The 11,096-nt window shown below is 41.6% G+C and overlaps 1 protein-coding gene across 1 annotated transcript; it reads right to left on the bottom strand.

Moving 5' to 3' along the window:
* Positions 1-7,572: 7,572 nt before the first annotated feature.
* Positions 7,573-8,517, bottom strand: OR9I1 (olfactory receptor family 9 subfamily I member 1). Its single transcript, XM_002709171.4, has one exon. The coding sequence runs from the start codon at positions 8,515-8,517 to the stop codon at positions 7,573-7,575; it is 945 nt and encodes a 314-aa protein (XP_002709217.3).
* Between the last annotated feature and the right edge of the window lie 2,579 nt (positions 8,518-11,096).

Genomic DNA, 11,096 nt, shown 5'->3' with positions numbered 1-11,096 from the left:
TGGTGGTAGCTACAACTTACACATATTTAAGACAATGATTGTCTGAACAGGAAATGCTACACAACAAGAATAGTCCTTGAACCACCAAGCTTGTCTACTAGTTTCTGCGTGCGTATTTGTCTAATGCTCTACCTTCGAATGGCATTATGCCAAGGTGAGCATCCAGGTGACTGCTTTCTCTTTCTGTCAGTGTTTAGGGATCAGTACACCCAGGACTGTCTAGAAGGGTTCAGCGAGGCCCGAGGCTCTGAAAGTGGCAGCTCACTGTGCTCCTTTCCACACGTGTTGAAAGCACCCCCAACCCTCATCAGAGACCTGGGATGTATAGATGCACAGAATCTATAGTGGATTAAGATCTAGCGATATGGTTCTGTGGTTTTACCTCTGCTCCTCAGAGGCCTCAGCCCTTTGCAGATGCTGCAAGGGGAACAGTAGTTTGAAGTGAAAGAATGGCCGAGCAGGAAGTGTGGATGTGGTGCTGTCTGCTTTGCCCCTACTTCAAAGCAGCAGCTCTTCTAATACTTGTAAACAGTGAGCTGCTTTCTTTCATTTTGTTTGGAAGTGGGGTTCCACTCTTAAAAAGGGATTTGAAGGCCGGCGCCGCAGCTCAATAGGCTAATCCTCCGCCTTGTGGCGCCGGCACCCTGGGTTCTAGTCCCGGTCAGGGTGCCGGATTCTGTCCCGGTTGCCCCTCTTCCAGGCTAGCTCTCTGCTGTGGCCAGGGAGTGCAGTGGAGGATGGCCCAAGTGCTTGGGCCCTGCACCCCATGGGAGACCAGGAGAAGCACCTGGCTCCTGCCATCGGATCAGCATGGTGCGCTGGCCGCGACGGCCATTGGAGGGTGAACCAACGGCAAAGGAAGACCTTTCTCTCTGTCTCTCTCTCTCACTGTCCACTCTACCTGTCCAAAAAAAAAAAAAAAAAAAAAAGGGATTTGAAGACACCTGGTTTGCTTCATTTACTTTATTTGTCAGAAGAGAAGAAGTTTTACCCAGTGTCTTGGAAAACAGTCCCCACTAAATTTATCTCAGTGGGGTCTCAACACCAGTGTCTCATTTGTTGCTTCAGGAGAGGGCACAGAGTCATGAATGTACAACCCTGAAAAAACAAGTGCTGGATGGGTGCTCGGGGATGGCAGGGTGGCTGCAGGGCAGCCAGGACACTCAGAAGCCAGGAAGCAGCTCTTCCCACCCCATCACCTCCATCATGGGATCCCCCTTCCTGTAACATCCATTTCCACATTAGCTTCTCAAGAGTTCTTGTTGCAAATGTGTTTCTCTCTGAACTCACCAGCTGGGATAACTTCTGTCCATGCTTTGAATACTTTCTGATACTCTGGTGTCAGGGGAGCGTTACTATCTCTGTGCCAACTATTGTTCCTTGCACTTGACATATTTGTTACTGGTTACTGCCTTGGCAAGGTATGCGTTCCAACCCCCATATTATAGAAGACAGATTTGAAGCTTTGGAAAGATAAACAAGTTGTCTGAAAGGTCACATAGATAAAATTTAAATTATGTGCAAAACTTTGGAAAGCACATTCAATAGTTTCTGGAACATATTTTTATCACTCAATATAATATAATTGAATTATTTGCATTACCTCATAGGCAGAGAGCTGGGTCTTGTGCTCCTGAGAGGGACACCTGTAAAGCCATGCCAGATTGCTGCTGTAGGGCCCAGAAATCCATGGAAAAGGCAATACTTCATCTTTGGGCTGATGTTTTGCATATGCTGGAAACTCAGCTTTGAACACACCCCAGCAGGAAACAGGGCCAGTGTGCCCAGTTCTCTCCAGTATTGTTAGAAGAAATTCAGAGCTTGCTACCTTGTTGGTTCTCCAGGTGGTCAACTGTTTTGCCTTCTTGTTCAAAGAACCCCAATTAGAGTCCTCTTGTTTTTGAATTATGGAGCTTTCTGAGCCAACTGAACCCACTGGTGGTTTTATCATCTTGTAAATACTTGGCCTCACCTGTACAAGGTGACCTTGTGTACAAGGTGATGCTTGTGTACAAGGTGATAATGATAACAGAAAGACAAAGACTCTTTCTCTTTGTATACAGTTCATCTGATGATTCACATGCCTTCAGTGTGTGAGGTCTGACTTGCTTGCAAAACACAAATGAATGAATGAAACAGGCTTTTGGCTTTTGTGAGACATCAGCTCCCGTTTCTTAGATCTGATCGCAGGCCTATTGTATGCACCCTCCTCCCCCCAACATATAGGAAAGCAAACAACCGGTCAGGTGATTAAAAGGCTCAGGGGGTAAGTGTCAGACCCCGAATGACATCATTTCCTTCCTCTGTGTGCTGTTCAGGGAATAAACACTGTTGTCTCTGTGCCACTTCCTTCAGTGTGAAAAGGCACAGAGATAAGGTCTAGACCGACATTGACGTATTCCAGGTGAGGAAGCAGACCTAGAGGGGTTGCGAGTCCTCCTCAGTCCTACCTACCTACGTGCTGTGTCTCAGCTTCTCAGCTGGCAGCTGGAGGTGTGTCTCATGATAGAGTGGCGCTGACGGGTTGTTGTGGTCAGGATGAGACTGGGACTGTGCATCTATGGTAGGTTTGAACAGGTTGGTTTCACAAGTTAATCTGGTTTGCTGAAGGATTCAGCTCCCTTCTAGACCCAGTCTGAGTCTCTCCACTTCTGGAAAGCCAGAATAAACTCCTCAAGGCAGTTCTTCATCCCCCATACCTTCCCATTCTGCACTGTGGCTGAGCCTTGAGCACCAGGCTGTCTTCAGTTTACACTTCCAGAATGTTCTCTGGAAAAAGGTGCAGTTCTATAGCATATTTAACTTTGAAATAAAGAAGGACTGTTTTAAAATACGAAAAATGCTAAGAAAGATTTCAAGTGTTTTATCCCAAAAAAGAGGTATGAGGTGATTAATATGTTAACTAGCTTGATTTAGTAGTTTCATGTTTTGCATACATATATACATCATAAATATATACCTTTGCTATCTATTAAAATTAAATAAAAAGGAAGACTTCTGTGGTGGACAATTATTAACCATGATATTAACAGTTTAAATTTAAATTTAATAATAATTGTTAACAATAATAACAGAACAGAGAAAAGTCATAGAGTGGAAAGCCCCTTAAGGCCCCTTGAATCCTGCTGTATTGTTGTCAAGGACAGCAGTGGGTGTTCCCCTGTCTGAGCTGGGCATGGAACCCATGACTCAGGCTTCCATGCTAGTTTAGGGTGGGGTGGGGTTCAGACTATGCATAAAGACAAGTACATACGATGGATATAGTTTAATCAAAAATTTTAAAAGCAAACACCCAGGCAATCCCCATCAAACCAAAATCAATAGAAAAGTTCTTTTCTTCCAAAGTTCCTGCAAGGCCCTACCCCTTCCTAACTCCTCTTTATCCTTATATCTTCGCTGTTATAATAATTTAGTTGTTTAATTCAAAGGCTTATCATTTGTGTATCCCTAACAGTAGTCTATTTTTGAAACACAGTTATTCCTTGGTATCTGCAGGGGTTTTGTTTTAGGATCCAGATGCTCAAGTCTCTTATATTAAATGACATTGAATTTTCATAAAATCTACAAATTCTTATATACTTTAGATTATCTCCAGATTTATTTATAGTACCTATTGCAATGTAAATGATATGCAAATAGTTGCTATACTGTATTGTTTAGGGAATTACAAGAAAAAATCTGTATGTGTTCAGTACAGATGTACTTTTTTCTTTGAATATTTTTGATTTGTGCTTTGTTGAATCTACAGATGCAGAACCATGGACTTGGAAAGCTGCATGTTTTCTTCAACTAGATAAATGGATATTTATTTATTTTTTAAAGATTTATTTATTTATTTGAAAGGCTGATTGGCAGAGAGAGACAGGGAGGCAAGAGAGAGATGTCTTGTATCCACTGGTTCACTCCTCAAATGGCTGCAACATCTGGGATTGGGCCAGGTTGAAGGCAGGGCCAGGAATTCCATCTGGATCTCCCACATGTGTGGCATGGGCCCAAGAACTTGGGTCATCTTCCATTGCCTTCCCAAGTACATTGGTAGGGAGCGGGATTTGAAGTGGAGGGAGCAGTCAGGACTTGCACTGGCATGGGATGCTGATATGGGATGCTGATGTTGCAACTGGCCACTTAACCTGTTGAACCACAATGCTGGCTTCACCTAGAGAAGCCTGAAGATAGGCAGCCCAGGGTTCACATGGTGGATTAAAAATGTTAACAAGGACTTAGGCTTCTTTTTCTTCCTACTCTGCTGCCTTCTATGCATTGCTTTTATCTTTAAAGTCACTTTATGATTCACAATAGCTGCCAGGGCTCTACACTCCAGGGCAGAAGAAAACAAATCTAAAGTAATTGTTTTGAGTTTGTGCTGTTACAACAATGCATTTTGTAGAACAAAATACCCAAGAGAGGATTGCTTACAAAGGAATGAAGTTAATTTTGGATCTTGTATTTGGAAGTTCATAGTTTAATATTAGGCTGACTCCATTGATTTGGCCATCTGGTGAGGTTGGAGGATGCTAGTAGTGGTGGAGTGTGTGTGCAAGAATGATCACATGGTAATCCAGGAAGCAGAGAGAGCAGCTGGGCCCAACTCAGTTTTTCATAACCAACTTTCTCATTAAAATTGTCTTGCAAGGGCATGCCTTCAATGACCTAAGAACCTTACACTCAGTTTACCTTCTAGACACAATCATTGGATTATGTTTCACCCTCTTAGTCCCAACAATTTATGACTTTGAGATTTAATCATTGGCCTGAGTTTGTGGGCTATGTCCTATTTAAACTCCGTCACTTGATGACCTTTGGTGCCACATCCTTGTGTACATGGGCAAGAGTTTCCTCAGTGTGGATGGCTAGGTCATTGGAAGGGTGGAGTCACTGGTTAAACGTATCTGATTTTAAAGGATGATGTCAAACATCATCTGGTGAACAAATTTATACTACTCATTTTTCATATTCTTGGGTGAACAAATTTATACTACCCATTTTTCATATTTTTGTCAGCATGGTGGTGTCATACTGTTAAATTTTTGCTAATTTGAATATTCTGTGGTTTTAAATGTGCATTTTCCTGATTTCTAATAAGAACAGAGATCTTTTCACATGTGTAGTAGCAATGTGGACTTTCTCTACTGTGGTCTGCATTTTTTCCTAGTCTGAATCTCCCTTACACATTCAGCTCCATACACTCATGGAAGCTTTCTATTATCCTTTGACGAGGACCTTATTTATAAATCAGTGAACTACAGTCTTTGTGGAACGTCATTATAATAAATTGACTTTTAAAAAAATTATTTATTTATTTGAAATTCAGAGATACAGAGAAGGAGAGAAAGATAATGATAGAGAAAGAGAGAGAGAGAAAGAGAGAGAGAGAGAGAGAGAGAGAGAGAACTTCCATCACTGATTCACTCCCAAAATGGCTGCAATGGCCAGGGTTGGGCCAGGCTGAAGCCAGGAACCAATAGCTTCTTCTGGATCTCCCACATGTGTTCAGGGGCCCAAATATTTGGGCCGTCATCTGCTGCCTTCCCAAGTGCATTAGCAGGGAGCTGGATCACAAGTGAGTCATCCAGGACTAGAATTGGCCCCAACTTTATAATTGGTCCCAAATTGGCTCTTTTCAGGAGGATCAACTCGTAAAATAAAGATTTGGAATAGGAGTTCAATGGACACAAAGCAGTATATTTAACAACAACAAAAAAATCCTTTGGATATTACTATGTGAGATGCAAATAAATATGTTCCTTACAGTTAAACACCAAAGTTTACTTTACTTGTTGATGCAAATGACTACACATTCATCTCCAATTCATTACTTTCACTATCATTGGTATACTATCTATTTCATTTTTATCAATGGCTGTGGAATTGTAGCAAAGGCCCAGGGTTAACATCAGAATGTGAAAAAAAGTGAAGGGAAGAGGACAATGTAGATCGAGCATCCCATTTTTCCTAGGAAATTGTCATCTTACTTATTTTTTAAACATACTCTTGAACAAAAAATAGTAATGCTTGTCTTAAACTTGATAAATCATTTGCTCAAAATCTCACAATGAAATAGTGGTAGAATCAGGATGCAGATTCAAGATTTACTCTACGCTTGGTTTACCACTGCATATTCTAAGTGCTATTTGAATCATGAGAAAATATTTTCTTAGTTGCAAAATGAGAATTTCATATTTAACTGAGCCCTCTCCATTGCCTTTTAGAGATGCCATGAAATTCAAGTGGGATCATGCATGTACCATAAGTATTCTTTAAAAAGAAATTATTGAGTGGTCATCTGGTTTAGATTTTGGTCTTAGCAATGAAGAAAACAAAGACTTTGCTCTCTACGGTTTTGCAGTCTAGTGCAGGTATTACAATTACTTTCATCTTGCACCAAATCTTTGTTAGAGAATGTAGCTTGTGGCTTAACTGTCTTCCCAGATCTGTCTATGCTAACCCTGCAACAGGGTAGGAGAGAACTGTCTATGATGTAGGTAAAGTAAGTACAGAGGAGAAGTCATGTGCTGTGTCCTTCAGACACCAGACAGTTCAGCCTTTAGGAGACATTTCCAAAGGAAGCATGGCTTATTTAATCTGAAAGAGTACCATTAAGTCAGGAGCAATAGAACCAGCAAGTTACCCAGTTGTAAGGTAGTTTTCAAGTTCTGCTGTTCTGGCCTGAGCATGATGGAAGATACTCTAAGGGCAAAGACAGGGGCCAGTGCTGTGGCACAGTGGGTTAATGCCCTGGCCTGAAGCACCAGCATCTCAAGTGGGTGCCAGTTTTAGACCTGGCCGCTCCACTTCCGATCCAGCTATCTGCTATGGACTGGGAGGGCAGTGGAGGATGATCCAAGTCCTTGGGCCCCTGCACCCACATGGGAGACCCAGAAGAGGCTCCTGGCTCCTGGCTTTGGATTGGCGCAGCTCCAGCCATTGCAGCCAATTGGGGAGTGAACCATCGGATGGACCTCTCTCTCTCTCTGCCTCTCCTCTCTCTGTGTAACTCTTTCAAATAAATAAATAAATCTAAAAAAAAAGAGCGAAGACAGTTCAGAATGGTGATGGGTGAGGGCTGTTCCTTAAACCCCTTCTATTTTTTAGCCAGATAGAGACTCAGTTTTGTTTTATTCAGTATTCTCTGCTTATTGAGGTGATCAATAATTTATATATTAAAATAAAATAAAAGTCCAAGTAGCACAATTCACAGGGATTCCCAGATAGAATCTTGACACAGAAGAAAATGTAGAATTAATGGGAGTAAATCAAGATGGAAAAGATGTTACACTCGAGTATGGGTGCAAATAGTATCGGGATGAGATGAAATAAACCCAAGACCTCTTGGACCTTAGAGACTATACACTGTGCTGTTAGAGAATAGAATGAGACTTGTGGGCACAAAAGAATGGACTGGACATGGGAGAGGAGGATAAAGTACCACGGAATTTCTAGAAAAAAATTCACCACATTTGTAGTTTTCTCACATGCCTTCTTTCTGTTCACAAGTTTATACTGCATATGGAGCAGGTGCTTATTAGGATAAATTGCTATGGAACAAAATGAATGAAATCCTCTTATTGAGATCTACATGCTATGGGACACCTGGAATCTGCCAGTGACCTTTGTTAAGGCAGCTTTCACACCCTTATTTCTCAGACTGTAGATCAAGGGGTTCAACATGGGGATGACCACAGTGTAGAAGACAGATACGACCTTATCTTCCTCCAAGGATTTGCCTGAGCCATTTCGTATGTACATAAAAATGAGGGTTCCAAAGAAAAGGGCCACAGCAGTGAGGTGGGAGGCACATGTGGAGAATGTCTTGGCCCTGCCACCTGAAGACTTAACCTTAAAAATGGCCTTGAGGATGAGTAGGTAGGAAATAAAGATGACCAAGGCATTGGCCACAATCACAAAGTTGCCAAAGAAGACAATGACAATCTCAGAGTTTGTTGTGTCACTGCAGGAGAGCTTTAGCAGGGGTGGGAGGTCACAGAAGAAGAAGTTGATCTGATTGTTGTTACAGAAAGAGAGGGTGAAGGTACATGTGGTACGAAGAATGGCCCCTGATGTCCCACAGACATAGGCTCCCAATACCAAAACCCAGCAGATTCTGGAATTCATGGCTACACTATACAGCAGTGGGTTGCTGATAGCAACATAGCGGTCATAGGCCATCACTGTTAACAGGAAACATTCTGTCCCTGCACAGAGGGTGAAGAAAAAGAATTGGGCAGCACAGCGATCATAGGAGATGATGGTTTGTCTAGTGGCCAGCATGGCAAGGATTTGCGGGGTGATGACTGAGGTGTAACAGGCATCCAGCAGGGAGAGGTGGCTCAGGAAGAAGTACATTGGGGTATGGAGTTGGATATCCACTTGAATCAGAATGAACATTCCCATGTTGCCCAGAAGGGTGACGAGATATAAACCCAGAAACACCAGAAAGAGGGGAATCTCTAGATTTGGGTGGTCAGCAAAGCCCGTGAGAATGAACTCAGTTACTGTGGTGAGATTATTGCTGGCCATGCATGTGATATGGACTGCGAGTCTGAGGATGAGAATGAAATTTTAAAAATCTTGTATTGAGGGACAGAATGTCTCTTTCTGTGGTAGAAATTAGGTTTAAAATTCTGGGTGTATTTGTAGAGCTTGCTTTTCAGACATCTTGAACTCAGATGATTCTCCTTGGGCCTCTCCTGCATTTTATGGAGCTGAGCATTGAGCCGGTGCTTTGGATTCAAATGAATTCTGGTTTACACTTGGCAATTTCTGTGAAGATAAGAGAGATATACAATTCTCAGATTGGGAAGGTTCCTGGACTGCATTTGGTCCTGACTTACCTGGGATCGGAGTCTCTTGTAACCCACAGTCATCCAGTTGACACACGAGCCTCCGTTTGTGGACAGCTTCACCTGTGAATTCCTTTCTGGCCCTGGGTTATTTCTCTTTGTGTCTTCCACGTATTGGTCATACTTTTATGCCTTCCTGACACAACAGTTGCAATCTCTTCTCGTGAAGGTCTTCCAGGAGTTGGAAGATGATGAAGCTGCACTTCATGTTGACTATTTCCTTATACACATCAATACACATTGACATACACTTTCTTTTTATTGTGTAATTATTCAGGCAGGCAACTAAAATACTGCTTATGTGATAGTATTAACTAATAACTAAAATCATTCTTTTTATTTTAATCTTTACTACCCTACCTAAGAGACCATATTCAATACTATTTAAATACTTTTTTTTTGTTATTTATAGCATCAAGATTATAAACAATTTGTGCGAACTTGTGGTCTTGCTATCTTTTAGTAATGTGACTTGTGCAAATTACATAACTCCATTGGCCCTCAATTTTTTATCTGTATCATTTAAAAAACATGCCTGCTTCACAGGGCTATTCTGAGCATGAAATAAGTTAATATCTGCAAGATATGTAGAGCAGTGCCCAGCACACAGAAATAACTGAATAATGTTATTGTTGCTGTTTTTCTCATCAATTTTAGAAGTATATATTGACTTTCTATTCCAAAAGATAATACATTTCCCTCATATAAACTTTTGTCACTATTTGTATCTCTTTAAATAATACATGTACACACAGTATATATTTGTAATTTTGTTTCAATAATTGAATAAATTTGGACTCCAGGTAAGAAAGATGAAGAAATCATTCCCCTCTTCTTTTCTCCCTCCTCCTTCTCACCCCATTTTAAAAACCTTCAGTCTTTTATCCCATTTATGTAACAACACTTTTTATCCTAGTTGTCTTCTGTACTTGTCTATGGGTTGATGGTAAGTGATGTTTCCCTGTTACAATTACATATGTGCTATACACTAAAAGGCTAAAAATCGGATATGTAGAAGAAGAAATGTAGCTAAATGCTCCTGTGTGTAAGAGAAGCTGTCAAACATCAAGTCAAATGAATGCGCTTTTCTTGCACTCTACCAATTTGCTCAAAAATAATTATATTTACTGCCTTTTATATTTGAGTCATGGCAATTTTGTATTTCCTAAAATTCCTTGTTGCCATATGGCATAGATCTGAGTCACATCATAATTCCACATGCTTACCACTGATCATTTTCCAAGTTTATCAGGATCCTCATTAAAGTGCCAAAAATCCAAGTAATTCTTAGGAGCATTTGCATGGAAGCCCAGACTCATCTCATTTTTTCTTTTTTCTTTTTTTTTGACAGGCAGAGTGGACAGTGAGAGAGAGAGAGAGAGAAAGTTCTTCCTTTTCCGTTGGTTCACCCCCCAATGACTGCTGCGGCCTGGTCTCCCATGTGGGTGCAGGGCCCAAGCACTTGGGCCATCCTCCACTGCACTCCCTGGCCACAGCAGAGAGCTGGATTGGAAGAGGAGCAACCGGGACAGAATCCGGCGCCCTGACCGGGACTAGAACACGGGGTGCCGGTGCCGCAGGCAGAGGATTAGCCTATTGAGCTGTGGCGCCGGCCTCAGCTCATTTTTTCAAAGGCCATTCTACTCTCCTAGAACTTTCCACATACTTTATGAATGTCTGGCAACAATCCCACAAACACATGGATCAGGAACAGACCAGACACATTATTTTCCTTGTAGCACAACTAGGCATTTTCTTTGCTATGGCAACCTGTAGATTGCCAGTTTTGAATAAAATCTATAGTAATAAAAACTACTCTTCATCACACTCTATAACTTTTCATACATTTTATATACATAAATGCCTGGGATTGCCTCCACATCCTGCCTGTGAAGTAAAGTGATTGATATTATCATTTATTTTGGTGACAGGAAAATTAACACAGAGAGATTAATGATTTGTCCAAAGGTTAAAGAATTAGTCATTTGCAGACCTGGGAGTGGTAGGCAGGTCCTCTGGCTTCCATAGATTTGCCTGTACTTTCCTCCCCCCTAAGCTGTAATTCAAGTGAGATCTACCAGCAAGAGGCTCCATGTATGTGAAGAGGCTGCAAATGAGCCGGGGCCACTGTAGAATAATTATGACCATTTATGCATGGCATAGGTAGAGAGACAAGCAGCACGCACTTTCATGGAACGGCTGGTGGAAGTTGTTGTTGGATCCAGGGCCTCTCCAGATCTAAGCAGGGGTATTTGG

This window comes from Oryctolagus cuniculus, chromosome 1 (genome assembly GCF_051225735.1).
Source record: "Oryctolagus cuniculus isolate XC-2025 breed Fujian yellow rabbit chromosome 1, ASM5122573v1, whole genome shotgun sequence".
NCBI lineage: Eukaryota > Metazoa > Chordata > Mammalia > Lagomorpha > Leporidae > Oryctolagus > Oryctolagus cuniculus.
The sequence above is the reverse complement of the archived record's forward strand: the minus strand, read 5'-3'. Positions and strand labels throughout refer to the sequence as shown.

Excerpts from the sequence above, each read along its gene's own strand:
- OR9I1 (XM_002709171.4), bottom strand. The coding sequence starts at position 8,517 with ATGGCCAGCAATAATCTCACCACAGTAACTGAGTTCATTCTCACGGGC.